Below are 15,283 nucleotides of genomic sequence, written 5' to 3'. Positions count from 1 at the left end.
TTAAACCTATTTATCTTTTTAATTTTGTAAAAAAATTATATAAATTTTATGAATTTAATTTTTTAAAGAAAATATATAAATATTTTCTAACTTGTTAAAAAAACAAATATATAATAAAGACAATTTGATTAAATATACATTAAAATAATCTTTTATTCCTTTAACCAAACACGGTAATCTTACATTACTGCTAAACCAACCATACATAAAATACAACATTCCCAATAATTCTATTTTCACTGATAATCTTACATTCCGTGAACCAAATGCACACTTAAGTTTCATTCCGAAAAAATATTATAAGTCTCATTTTGAATCTCAAATTTTGATTTTACATACGTAATAAATATAATAAAATAAACTCGATTTGAGTTTTTATAAAATAAAATAAGATTTAAATTTTTAAAATAATATTAATGATCACCATTTTAGAATAAAGTAAATAAAAAGAGAAATTGAGTTGATTCATTTGAAAATATATTTTAAGAAATAGTAATAGATTTAAGTTGGTAAGAGGTAGTCCATGAAGTGTTCATATTTTCAATATTTTACAAATATCTTTAAATTATTTATTTTTTGCTTATGATTAGATAATTTCTCAAATCTTTTATATAAATCAATAATATTACCGAACTTAATAAAAATAATTAAATTTTCTACCACATTAACATTCACAGATTGGTCATTATGTTTGCATCATAGATACGCAAAATTTCCATAAATTTAATTAAAAGAAATTGATTTGACCATGTAATTAAAAAGGCGGAGTGATGAAAATGCCAGGCTCAGGTTTGCTCTTGATGGTCCACACGGTCAGAACCACTCGCCTTGAATCCTAAATCTCCCTGATTTGTACACGCGCCGTCATTTTCTCTCCGTGCCGTACATCTATCCGTTAACCCTTCCCTCTCCCTCCATTACTCTCTCTTCTCTCTCTGTAACTCTCCCTCTGTAACTCTCCCTCTCATCGAAGAAGAGGAAGAGAAGGAAAATTCCTAAAAAATATATTCGAAAGAAGGAAGTAACAAGGTTATCAAGAAGGGAAGAAAATAATACAAAAATTGGAAAATGGGGAAACTTCTATGCGATCCAACGAGACATTTCAAACGTATTCTCCGACGGTACATCGGAGGGAACCTAATGCTGCGACACTTGAAGCGGTTGATCTAGGTGACCAGATCATCACAACCACTTCCACGTGGGACGACGTGATTGGCCTAGAGGACCAACAGAGACGGAATCTCACGAAGCTTCACGCCAGGGGAGTGCTGTGGAAGCACCCCAAAGAGAACGGTTCCTCGTTGGTGTTCCGGTTGTCTCACGGCGGTGATGTGTCGACGGATGGGAACTGCCTTTTCACGGCCTCGCAGAGAGCCATGGCGAGTGAAGTGGACGCGCGGGATTTGAGGAAGCGGACGGTGCAGCGTTTCTTGGAGGATCTTGGATCTGCTATGGAAGAAGAGACAGATGATAAATGAGGTGATTCGGAATATGTACTATCCGGATCTGAGGAACGGTGGGGTGTTCATGTGGTTCAAGAAGTTAAGTTGTTAGCCAAGAAGGAGGAGCGCGTTGCCTTGGACTCTGCCATTGAAGAGCTCGTTCAGCTCGGAATGCAAAGGTTTTTTCCCCTCTTCTTCGATCCATTCGTCTGATTTTTGCAATTATTGTATCAATGCTTCATTTGATTTGTTCTATTGTCGTCAATTTTTTCTTATTGAAGAGAATTGGTTGCCGAATCTATTTACAAAGAGAGATGTATTCCTGTGAATGACGGCTCGAGCTGGGCCAAATACATGTCCATTTCTGGTTCGCCTGATGATGAATATGGTATCATCACTTTGCAATATACCGAGGAGGTTTATTATCTGTAGATGAGAACAGAAGGCCGTGCTGCTGCATTTGGGACGACATTGCCATCGAATGCCTTGCAACAGAGTTCAATCGCGAGATATATGTAGTAAGTTGAAGCTTGATTCGTCATAATTATATGGCTGTATGGATTTTGCTGCTCTGCTAGTTTTATTTCTTCAATGCATTGTTTTTTTCCCGATTGGTACTTGCATAGCCTTTGTTTCATCACATTGGCCGTGTATTGCTTCTAATTCTTACTGCAGCTGTGTTCCATGAATTCTGAAACTACGATGCTAATGCAATGGGAAGAATTCATTAACATGCAATTTTGCAATATACCCGGACAAAGAATTCATTAACGGATCAACACTTTCCCTTTTAAGTACCTAAAGTTATCATTTTGGTCGAAGGCAAAATAGATATCTAAAGTATTTTTTTGGCCAAAATAGATACCAAAAGTATTTAATCTTTTTCATCTAAGCTCTAAAAAGTTGACACATGGCATTAATAAAAGAATACTTTAGCTATTTAAATGAAAAAAATCGAATACTTTAGGTATCTATCTTGACCAAAATGATAACTTTAGGTATTTATTTTGACTAAAAATACTTTAGGTACTTAGATAAAAAGGATGATATACTTTAAGTACTTACGTGTGATATAAGCCTTATTTACAGACCAAACAACCTTTTTATCACATCTGATGATCAGTTATGCACTAGTGAATATCAACGTTCATTAGAAACCCATTCCATTATAGCTTAGATTGAAGTACTTATTTGTGATATAAGCCTTATTTTCAGACCAAACAACCTTTTTTATCACATGTGGTGATTGGTTATGCACCAGTGAATATCGGTGTTGTTTAGAAACTCATTCAACGTTAACTTAGATTGAAGCTCATTCTTTCAACTCATTCGTTACAGGTGCAAGCACATGGATCAGATGCTATGGTCGACGAAGACAACTGTGTTTTCTTCCTTCCGCATCGTCCAAGGAGTGAAATATGTGAACCTCCCTTCTTTCTGTTTATGAAAGGAACAGGTATTGGAATTTTTCTTAGTTTGCTAAACAAAAGACTCCTCTTATCAAACTGCAAGTTTACACAATCCCCCAATGTGTCAGGTTGGTGTGGTGCTGGCGCTGATCATTACGAACCATTGATTGCCCATGCTTCTTCGCTTGTTTCTATGGAGAAGGTTGCTCTCGTACTGGGGCAATGAGTCAAGTCCTACAGTTTTGTGGCGTAGAGATTTAAGTAGAAGTAGTTCATTATTTTTTACTCCCCAATATTTGGCATGCAATGTGATGTAGTTCTCAGCAAAGATTTTGTAGGAGAATTTCATTGCATTTGCATAGCATAGCGTAGCGCATAATTCTCCCCTTTTTTGGTTAACATTATCTAGAATCGGTTATCCTCTTACGTTTAGTTTGCAGGTATGGTTGATGCCTGCGATTTGAGAAAGGTCTGAATAGTGTTTTGTTGTGGTTCTGTTTTGCATTCCGGCTTCTGTTGTTGTTTTGTTGTGGTTGAGTTATGTAGTAGTTGTTCGTCGGTCGGTGCTATCTGTTTCAAGCTGGAATAGTGATTGCCTGCCTGCCTTGCCACCCTTTTTTGTATCCTACAGCTAGACTTTGTTGATTTTGTCCCTTCAATGCTGGAATCCAGTATGGCCTTTTTTTTGTTTAGTTTTCTTATATTCTTTCTATTGTTTGGAATAAATAAAGTTGACAAAGAAGTACTTCAATTTTTAATAAAAATATTGGGTAAATTATGTGTGGTCACTTTGTTTTTGGTCTATTTTATTTTGGTCCCCGATTTTGGAAAAATACTGATTTGATCATTTTCGTTATCAACTAATCTTATTTTGATCACCGAGTTGTTGACTCTTGTTAATCTCGTAATGACACACCTTAAGAAAAAAGGATTTTAAATTTGACCTTGGACTTTCAAAAGTTCATTTTTTCATCATATCAAGAAAAGTCTAGAACCCTCTCTAACTCTAACCCCTTTTCAATTTTCTCTCGTGTTGTCTCCAACAATGAGAATCTGTTGTTACTAATGTGCTTAGCGAGTTGGCAGCTGAAATAACATAGACGGAAGCTGAATTCATGAATTTAATTCAATTCTTATTTAATAACTTGTCATTACATTTTTCTATGATGATATACTAATAATGCGTAAACTTTTTCAAAAAATTATGACAATGTATCTTTTTTTACGTTAATTAAAGAACTTTTTTTTATCAATGTCCGACCCGAGCGCCTCTTTACCGGAATGTATTCCACCAGAAAAAGTTCGTCCCAAGGAAAACGATGATCACCATCCCAGGATTCGGAGATGGCTATTGACGAACTGACGACCTCCAGCCGTCCTACGCCTCCATCCTTGCTGGTCGGTCAAGCGGTAAAGTCAATACTACCGATAATGACAACACGCAAGAGGAATCGTGCCTACAATCAAATGGATCAAACATGTCGAAGATGGTTGTTCTGAAACTCCTGGATCGAAATATTGGTCTTAATGCTCTTACTGGTATGAAGATGAAGTCTGCTGCCTATGCACTTCACAAGAGCTACTGGGATAGCAAATCCCGAGTGGAACACTGCTTGGGGCTATGGCCCCCAGCTAATTAAACACTTCATTTGGTTGGTTATCTGTCATAGGTTAATGACCAATCTCGAAAGAGATCGTAGGAGTTTAACCTTTGATACTTGTTGCCCTATTTGCGGGAACGATGACGAGTCAATCACCCACATCCTCCGTGACTACACGACTGCTCGTATGGTCTGGCAAATCGCGCTCCCCGTCCCCTTCACTAACAATTTCTTCTCTCTGCCCCTTGATGAGTAGTGGAGCAAACCTTAGGAACATCGTTGGCCTGGATACCCCCGAACGTCATTGGGGACACCTCTTCAGGATCATCATTTGGAGGCTTTGGAAAGAACGAATTGTTTTTCAGGGTCAAGTTTGGTCTTCAATGGACATCTTTCGATCTGCCCTTTCCTGGGTCAAGGTATGCCAAAATAGAACCCCTTTCTCGGAGCAGCACACGACGATAGTCTTTCTAGAGTTGGAGCGTTGAAAATCAATGCTGATGGTGCAATTGATCCCACCTCTCTGGCGGCTGCTAGTGGTGGTGTTATTAGGGACAACGATGGGCGTTGGAAAACAGGCTATGTTCGTAACATTGGGCGATGTTCGGTCCTTCATGCCGAGCTTTGGGCGCTCTTGGATGGCCTCAACCTTTCCTGGAGGTGTGGAGCTAGACGTATTGAGGTAGAATCTAATAATGCCCAACCAATGAAGCTCTTCAACAGCCCTCCCCAACCGCACGATGCCTCTGTTACTCGAAAAATTAAGGAGCTTTCTTAATCGCCCTTGGTTGTTAAGTTCAATCACACCAACCGTGAGGTGAACATTGTTACCGCTCATTGGCCCGTCTTGGATGCTCTGCTAGTTTGGGTCTCACCATCCTGAACCACCAACCAGTTGAAATTCATCCCCTTTTGGATAAGGATATGCCTCTGCACTTAACTACTTCCTCTGAGGTCTAGCAAGTAGCAACCTTTATTTGCATAATAATAATAATAATAATAATAATAATAATAATAATAATAATAATAATAATAATGATAATGATAATAATAATAATAATAATAATAATAATAATAATAATAATAATAATAATAAATAACTTTAATATTAATGAAAAGATTATTATTAGATTCAAATGATGGCATATATTCTATTTATTTAAAATTTTAAATATACCTTAAGAAATATATTTTGTGCTTGTGATTCTTTTACAATGTATCAAATGATATTATTAGATTGATTTATTTTAAGGATAAGCTAGATGACTAATCACTCATTTATCACTTTAATTCTGTTTTGATCATCCAATTATTTTCTTAAATTTTACTTAACGTTATATTTTATTCTATTTTGGTTATTTGTCGTTAGAAATTAAATAGAACCATTGACATGGTAGTTTTTTTCAATGATAATGTGACACTACCTTATATTAAGACGTTACTATCAATGTTAATTTTTTAACGTTGGGTGATCAAATCGAAACCGAAACGTATAGTTAGGTGTGACTTTGAAAAAATAGTTAAATGATCAAAACGAAACCAAAATAATAATTGAGTGACTAGATATGTAGTTTCCACTTGTTTTAATTTAATCCAAGACATTGGTGTCCTTGGTAATTGATAATTTTACCTAAAAATCTCCTAAAAATTATTATATACCAAAATAGCATCCCTTGACTAATATTTACCGAAATATTATCATTTCATACAATGCGGTAATAAGGTGCGTTCTATAGAAAACGAGTTGCCAACGTGTCAATCACACTCATCAAAGACACTTTGTATAGGATGCGTCTTATGTTGATCTGACCTATCACATGAGATGCACCTGTGGAACGCACTCTACGCTGACTTGACGAAGATGCTTCATACAAAACGCGCCTTTGCTTGGTTTTTTCCCCTCTACCTGGATTCCCTCCCCGGTTCTATGCCTTTTCCCCTTCCTCAACCTCCATATAACACCTCTCTTACAAATCACATCAAACAAAAACATTTACCTTCTTTCTAATTTTTTTAACGAGTTCAAAATGTTCAAACGAGATTCAAGGTATAAGTACTTTTTATTTTTTTAAAGTGTATTTAATTTTTTTACTTAATTTTAGTTACTATTTTTTAAAATGTGCGTAGTTAAAAAATGGAATGCATTCTATGATTGGATGAAAGTCACATTTCATCTCGTATAGCGAATATGATAAAAATATTTAATCATGTTTATTTTTATATGTTTTATTGAATTTTTAAAATTTTAATATATTAACTTTTTTTTTATCAATTAGGCAAATGATTGTATATTGAAAGTGTTTATCCATAACACTAAAATGCACACCGACAAACGTTGTAATTGTCAAATAAATAAGTCATTTTTCTCAGATAAGTAAGCTAGAAACGTAGACTAGGAAAGAAAGGGTCGGTCTACATGGATTCAAAATTTTTTATTTTAGATTTGATTTGATGCTAACCAAGAAACCTGTAAAACAAAAGAATTAAACAGGAGGGGTTTTGAATAATCGAGTAACTAAATAAATAAAATAAAACTAAAGTTGAAAGCAACAAAAATAAGAAAAGTAAATTGTAGAGATTATTAAATTTTAATTTTTAAAATAATACAGGGTCTGTTTGCATATTTAAACCAATTTAGTTACATTTCAAATTACAAACTAAAAAAGATAAAATAATTTAACTAGAAATATTACATAATACATCCAAATATATAATATTCAATCCAAATAATATTGTTTCATAAAATTAAACCCAAATATTTTACAAACAAACATGAAATGAACATCACAATTAAGTATTACACGATCAATTCAAATCAAATCAAACCAAGCAACACAACACACAACATTTACAAACATTTGAACCCAATCCTAATAATTAAATCTGAAATCCGACTGTCAAGTAAATAAGAAATTAACACTGAAATCAAATATTATACAATCAAATCAAATCAAATTAACATAATGACATATGATCATTCCCATCATCATAACTCAGTCTCATTAAGTGACGGTCACATTTGTGTTGAACTTCAAGCGGTAATGTGATGCATGCAAAGTCCAAACTAAAAGTACACTCCTTACATCTGAATCCACCGAGCCACTGACGATGGCGATCACAACCATTGCATTTCCCGTTTTGCATATACGATGAAAAAAGAGCGAGTGTTGGTGCCCTTCATGTTTGATGGTATAAGGAACCGTTGCACACCTTAGGCAAAACTTATGGCCTCCAGTACTAACATAAAACTAACCAACGCAATGGCGACCACACAAACTACACCATTACCAATTACGGGCTTCAAGGGTGATGGCGTGTAGTTGAAACCAGCGATGTTTAATTTTGGGTAATTCAGCACTGGTTTTGTGAAGGAAGAAATCGCACTTGGAACAACAATAAAATGGAGTCGAGATAGGCAACATGCATCCATTGCAAGCCCTATCATCGTCCCCTTTTATCTTGCTTTCTAACACCAAATCGTGCTTATGGTTGAAATGACGTACCTCAGTAGCTTCGCCAAGCTCATTCACCTTGATGACACGGATGCTGGAAGAAGAATCCGTAGCATCATCCCTATCCCCATCTTCTTGATCAATTATGGTGTACAAGGAATCATCCTCCAACACACATTTCACATGAACCACACAAGTGCAATCTTCTTTCGAACATCGGTAACATCCATACTACTTCACTTACCCGAAACAAATTTGGCAATCTCCAGCTTCTCCTTTTTCAAGGAAATATTTGTGGAGAAGAACATGATCATGTCGAGCGGCTTTGATCTTCTGTGGCAAAGAAGTGCAACTTTTATGGACTTGGACGTGGCATGTATGACATAGATAAGAAACAAACTTACCAATGGTGCCACATGCATCACAAATGAATGGATTATTTCTACGAAGCAAGTTGAACTTGTGGTCATGATTCATGTTAGCTTCAATAATAGGTCTAGGCCGAATGCATTCAAGATGAATATCAAACTTGCAAGCCAAACAACGATATACAAGATTATCATCGTCATCCTTTTGGCAGACTTCACAAAAGAACTTGATTTTCTCAAAGTGAAAAAGGAGAGGGTGTAAACGGTGGCAAGGCTGAGCAATTTGTGTGGGTAAGTTATGAAAACATTTTGGATGAAGTTTAACCTTACAACCAACAGAAACATAAATGGGACCTATTAAGGATTCTTGACACCATGAGCAATAGGCTCTTTTGAGTTCATCTTTATGGTTTTGGAGGAAGATGAAGGGAAGTTGGTGGCCATCATCTTTGAACTCAGATTTAGACTCGTTTTCTCTGTCAATCAAATTCCAAGATGACACAGCACATTTGGCGCAGAGACAAAACCTTCCGTCTCAGAAGATACAAAAATAAAAACAAAACTTAAATTTTTCCTTGCACATTGCACAATCACTCTCTTCATACGGCAGCTCTGGTGGTGATTCGAACGAAAGAAAACCGTGTTGGGGATGCAAAGGGTGTGGGATAATGCTCTGGGGTATTTGGGCACATTCCGGATGGAGGTGAAAGTTGCAGAGTACACAACTAAAGATTGAAGCTGATATCACTTCCCCGCACACACACAGCAAAAGACCATTCTCATTCTCATTGTCTGGCGCTTCAACCAACACCAAGGGATGCTCATGCAAATCATAACGTGTAATCTGCTTTCCCTTGTCCATCGCCATTATAGAGCAGTGAATGTGATTTAGATGATGAAAGAGTCAGGGAACAAAAGAAAGCAAGAAAGAAACAAAGAGTTTTGGTTTTGTTGATGAATTGAATCTTCATCATCATTGCCAAATATAAACAATACTTATTTATGCTTTTCTTTTCCTGCTATGCACTTCATTATTTTCCCAATTAATAAGGCAAAGTATAACTTTGGAATAAATGCTTTAGAATGTAAATTCTTTGGAATACAAGCAAAGAATTTTTACGTCAATGTTCTTTCATTTTCTTGTTTAAAGCATTTAAGACTGTGCAAATTTTAATATTTAATATATTTTTCTTGTAAACATGACAATTCGTACGATAATTTACATGTATTCCTTTGTTAGTGTGGCATAACATCATACCTCACCAAATAATTTAAATTATAGAAAATACATTATTATTAATTGTCAAATAAATAAGTTTTTTCTCAGATAAGTAAGCTATACCCACATAATAAGTAGGAAGAAGGGGTCTGTTCATAGGAATTCAAAATTTTCTAATTTAGATTTGATGCTAACCAAGAAAACCTGTAAAAATAAAAGAATTAAAAAGAATGGGGTTTTGAATAATCAAGTAACTAAAATAAATAAAATAAAACAATAGTAAAAGGAATAAAAATAAGAAAAATAAATTGTAGAGAATTAATTAAAATGAATAATAGCCTCCAACTTCACTTTGCCTCAATATGTCTTAACCACTTAAATAGATTTTACTTCAGATACTTGTCGGTTATAATTTACAAGGCCCAACCCTTGTGACTTGTTCTTCTCTCTGGTGAACTAATTTCCAAAGCCAATCCTTAAAATTTAGCCCTTGTTTGGATCAATATTGACTATCGATATTAATGCCAATGTGGGTTTAGGAACTGGGAAAGCCCACGCTCGGATTATGGTGTTTCTGTAATACCTCAAACATCTGGTCAATAACTAATGTATAAGGATTTAAAATTTAGCGGTTTAATTTTGTTAAATTAAAATGTTCAAGGATTGATTTGGGAATTTTTGTTTAGGATATATTATCAAAGATTGAAGGATGGAAGGGCAAAATGATCTTTTGGCATGAAATGAATTTAAAATTCATTTTAAGGTTATATAACATGTGAACAAAAGGAAAGAAGGGCCTAGAACTTTTCTCTTCATCCTTTTCCACTGTTAACCTCCATGCTAAGGTGAGTAATCTTAAAGTTAGTTGCTTCTTGCATTTTTAAGTTGGTTTTGAGATTTTGGGTAGTATACAAGCTTAAGAAAACTTAAAGATGACTAAAAACTATGGGATTGATGAGTTAATGGTAAATTGGTAAAATGGGTGTTGATGAAATTTGATTAGTATTTGGGTTTTAAAGGTATATTTAACTTGTCAAAGGTCTGAATAAGATGCTTGAAGTATTAGAAAGGATTGGAAACATGTTTGAAGATTGGGGTGATTTTTAGTTTTAAGTTTTCTAGTGAAAAATTTGGATGTAAGGGAATTTCATTGATATAAGTTGGTTGTGATAAGAGTTTTTGAGTTTAAGGGCATAAATGGAGTTAGAAGTATGAGATTTAGGTGAGTTTAAGGGCATAAATGGAGTTAGAAGTATGAGATTTAGGTGAGTTTAAGGGCATAAATGGAGTTAGAAGTATGAGATTTAGGTGAGTATTGGGTCAAATTCGAAATGAAATAAGTGAATTCTGGGTAAGGGTATCAGTACTGGAAAAATAGTATCGATACCATATGAATCGAATGAACAAAATAAATACTTAAGGGGTAGTATCGATACTGGGGTATCAATACTAATAGTAGGTATCGATACTGTAATTGAAGAGGAAATTCCATAATGCAATTTGGGTATCGATACTGTAATAGGTATTGGTACCTTAGAAGGGAAGTATCAGTACTAGGTGTAGAGTATCGATATTGTTCATCCTGAAATTGTGAATTAGGTGTTTTATTTAGTTATGTAAATGCTAATTGGTTAACAATTTATTTGAGCTCCGGTATTCATCTTGGTTATGTTAACGTGTAGATTCGATCGAAAGCAAGTGCTAAACGAATTGATGTATAAAAATATTGAGCGAAAGTGAAAAGGGTTTTGCTTAGGGCTTAAGTGAGGCAAAGGTGAGTGCATACTACTTTAATGTATTAATACAAGGGAAGAAGACTTGTGCTGAGTCGACTTCCAATGATTAACTAAATTAGAATTTTCAATTGTTATTTATATTTTATGGTTTTACTTAAATCGTAATTCAAAAGCATTGTTTTGATTTCGTTACTATGAATAAATGTGCTCTATGTGAATAAATGATCATTTGAATAATGCTAGGTGAAATACTATGAGTATATGTTCTATGTGAGAAAATAATAAATTGAATAATGCTATGTGAAATATTTATATGGTTAAAGCCCAAAGTATATGCTATGAAAATTAGAGGTATAATTGACATGCTAAGAGTCGAGGGTTCTACGCGGTCTTTCGGGATAATTCTATCTGGTCCTTCGAGATAATTCTACGCGGTCCTTCGGGACAAATCTATGTGGCACTTCGGTGCAAATTCTATGCAACAGTTTCGACTGCAATTATAGAGCACAACCTCAAAGTACTTACATACCTTGAGCTCTCATTGATATGCGTTGGGCTATTTAAACAAGTTAATATGAATTAAAGAGTGAATAACAGTATATGTATATTTTTATGAAATATATCTTCTTTTTTTTATATTCAATGTTCTCTTGAAATGTTAAGAAAATGTTTAATGTTATAGTATACTCATTTATGCCTCGCTAAGTCAAAGACCTAGCGTGTGAGTGTTTTCACACGTAGGTTCAGAGAAGTCAGCAGAGTAAGCAAGGGCAGGTGTTCTTAGTAGAACATATGCATGATATTATTAGCATAGTATTATGTCACGACATCAGTAAATGGTAGAACAGTTAGATAGAATGTTTTGAGGATACCCGATGATTATGATTTTATTAGGCTAGTATCTGAATGTAAATGACTGTTGAGAATGATAGAACTCACTCTAGGGCTTGATGCTTTGTGAAATTTTTTTACACGATTTGTATGTTCTCTATACTTAGAAAATTTGGAAAAATTTTATGAAGGAACTCTAGTTAGTTTTGGCATTGAAATATGGTATTGTGCTTAAAAGAAAAATAAAAAACAACTCCCTTATAAATGAAACTGTGAATAAATGCTTAGGCATAGCTGTAGAGGGACACTCCTCTTTGCTGTGGCATTGCCTGGAATTCTCTTTAATAAATGGCATCCTTGTGCATATGAGTGAATGAAAGAAGTCACGGGATGACTCTACTTAACTAGCTTGGGGGTGGAAGGTATGCTTATTTTCACCTAGAGTGTGGGAGAGTATATGTGATGAGCTGACTCCCTTCGTATCAACAAGTTAAAAAAATCAGAAAAGAAAAAGGGAGTAAAGAAAATGTGCTTAATGAATAAGTAAATGCCTTGACAAAAACTAGGGGACTTGATTGGAAATTTTCTAAGTTTGCTAAGTATAAATTGGATACAATCATGCACACACATGACCACAAAAAATCTTGACCTAGGGAAAAGTATTTGATTTCTTGATATGTCTAGCATGTTGAAGCTTATTTTTCTGAGTGTTGAAATTCAATTTTGTCCTAGTGTCTTATTGTCGAACATTGCCATGACATTCTGCTTGTGTAACTGCTATCCATTGCTTGAGGACAAGCAATAACTTAAGTTTAGGGGTGTGTTAACTTCCTAAAAAGGCTACTTTTAAGGCCCTTTTCACTTAAGTTATTGTTTGTTTAAAAGTTCATTTTAGGCATTTTAGGATCATGTAGTTGCATATAGTTGCATTTGTGGTGGTAGTGCTATTTTATTTCTTAATGATGATGCTTGAGGGAAAGCTGCAGTTTGTCTATGATGTCCAGGAATAACAAGCAAAAAGGATTCGTTGGGAAGTAATGTCACGGCATCACACGTTACTGAAACAGATTGAAATGCCTTGGTATTTATGGCACAGAAAACGATAAAAAGATACAGTTGTATGATGACAGTTGGCACTGCACATAGAATGATTATTGTAGCCACCTTCTAGAGGACTAAGGCCACCTGGAGAATTAAGTTCATGCTTATGGTGTGATTCTTGGGGTATTTCACACCTAACAACCTAATCATTACCCCTAAATCCTTTTATTATAATGACACCTAAAGGGAGAGAGAGAAGAGGCGTGAAGAGCCACACGCACAGAGCAGAAAAAAAATAAAATTTTTATTTTTTTCTTCGTTAGGGTTTTCCTCCATTGATTAAGCTCCAAGGAGTGGCGAGCTAGGTGCCGAGAGGATCTAGCAAGCTAAGGTGATTCGTGGTGGCCAAGGAGACCTCTGGTGGCGCGTCGAAAGCTTCTTCTCACTTCACTTTTTGCTACTATTTTTCGATTTATTTATGGGTTGTTAGAACGAATATTTGCATGACTTTGTGTTTGGATATTTCGAACCCCACTATGAACTAGCTTATTTGGTGGTGGTTGGTTTAATGGATGTTTAGACTTTATTTTAATGATATATTTGAGTTTATTTTGGTTCTTTATTTGTTTTGCTTATGAATGCTTCACCATCTAGGCTTGTAAGAGGCATGGAAATGTCCATTTCTTAGATGAAGTTTAGGTATTTGAGAGAAACCTAAGCTAGAAATACTTGTAAGTATTCGAGAGAACTACAAGATAAAATCCTCATAAGCAATGGGTTATAGTATTTCCAAGGGGCTTTGAACCGGCCTAGGGATATTACAACCTAATCCCTTAGATCTTGGGAAAGACTATGATAGGATTTCAACGACTAAAAAGGGTGTTTTTATCAATAGGGTAGGCTGGCCAACATCGTTGAGTGAGAGAAGATGCCTTGGCATCCTATTCTGTTAGGTTCCTTTGAGAACATTTTAGGAAAACCCTGTCGAGCAAGTAAAGACTAGATAACTTAGATATACCTGATAAATAAGTTTAGCATCCTTAGATCAATCCATACCATTCATTCCATTGGAAGCTTATCACGTGAGGATTATTTTCTTTTCATTTTATTTATTGTTATTTACTATCTTTCATTGCCTCGACATTACATCATTTTCAACACTAAACATCTTATCTTGCCATTACATTTCCATCTGATACACCATCAGACCATTCATCTACATCCACCTTCATACACATTTTCATTTTGCTGTGACATTTGTATATATAAAGACTAACTATACATGAATAGATTAATGCTTAGCTTTGGTTAGACTTTCGTAATTTCACCCAATCCCTGTGGAGACGATACTCACTCATCACTATATTACTTGAGCGATTGTGTATACTTGCACATTATTTGCGTATATTTTATAGTACTCACAACACACAACAAGTTTTTGGCGTCATTGCCGGGGATTGGCAACCTGAAGTTATTTAGTTTTGCCAGAGCATTTTATTTTATTTTGCATTTTTATTTGTGTATAGTTTACTTTATATGTTTTTATTTTATTTGTCACGTTTATCTAGTGTATGCCTAGAAGAAATTCTGAAGAGCCTTTAGAACCGATAGAACCTGAGATTGACAGACTCTTTAGACAAAGGAGACGAGCACAATGCGCTAGAGGAAATATGTATCAGATTGGAAACCAAGGCATTGGTCAGGATGATGGAAAAATCAGAATATTGCGGCATTAGGCAATGCTGAACCTGCTGGTAGGCCACGTGTTATTCGTGATCATTTAAATCCGATGCTGGATGATCTGAACCTGGGATTGTGGCACCCGAAATTCAAGCTGGATATTTCGAGCTAAAACCAGTCATGTTCAACATGTTGAATTCCATTGGGCAGTTTAGGGGTATGCCAAATGAAGATGCCAGGCAACACATTCGTAATTTTCTAGAAGTTTGTGATTCTTTTCGCCAAGAGGGAGTACATGAGGATTTTCTAAAGTTAAAGTTGTTCCCGTATTCATTGTTTGACCGAGCAAGGGATTGGTTGAGTGGTGTACCAGCCAGTTCAATGGAATCATGGGCTGATCTTTGTAAGAGTTTCTTATTGAGATACAACCCACCGAACATGAATATGCAACTAAGGAATGACATGTCATCTTTTCGCCAGGGCGACAACGAATCCATGTATGAG

At 35.2% G+C, this 15,283-nt stretch overlaps 1 protein-coding gene and 1 pseudogene across 1 annotated transcript; one reads left to right on the top strand and one right to left on the bottom strand.

Moving 5' to 3' along the window:
* The first annotated feature begins 843 nt into the window (after positions 1 to 843).
* LOC120137248 lies at positions 844 to 3,517 on the top strand (annotated as a pseudogene).
* Positions 3,518 to 6,265: 2,748 nt separating this feature from the next.
* LOC120137259 lies at positions 6,266 to 9,140 on the bottom strand. Its single transcript, XM_039153060.1, has 4 exons — positions 8,878 to 9,140; positions 8,309 to 8,799; positions 7,956 to 8,107; positions 6,266 to 6,418 (listed from the first exon to the last, which is right to left on the bottom strand). The coding sequence occupies exons 1-4, from the start codon at positions 9,138 to 9,140 to the stop codon at positions 6,266 to 6,268; spliced, it is 1,059 nt and encodes a 352-aa protein (XP_039008991.1).
* Positions 9,141 to 15,283: the final 6,143 nt, after the last annotated feature.

The sequence above is a fragment of the Hibiscus syriacus genome, unplaced genomic scaffold (assembly GCF_006381635.1).
Source record: "Hibiscus syriacus cultivar Baekdansim isolate YM2019G1 unplaced genomic scaffold, ASM638163v2 tig00110655_pilon, whole genome shotgun sequence".
NCBI classification, from domain to species: Eukaryota; Viridiplantae; Streptophyta; class Magnoliopsida; order Malvales; family Malvaceae; genus Hibiscus; species Hibiscus syriacus.
This window is presented reverse-complemented; position numbering and strand designations above follow the sequence as displayed.

Coding starts and splice junctions, on each gene's coding strand:
- LOC120137259 (XM_039153060.1), bottom strand. CDS start 9,140: ATGGCGATGGACAAGGGAAAGCAGATTACACGTTATGATTTGCATGAG. Junction 8,800..8,877: donor GAATCACCACCAGAGCTGCC/GTATGAAGAGAG, acceptor CTGAGACGGAAG/GTTTTGTCTCTGCGCCAAAT. Junction 8,108..8,308: donor TGATGCATGTGGCACCATTG/GTAAGTTTGTTT, acceptor GTTCGAAAGAAG/ATTGCACTTGTGTGGTTCAT.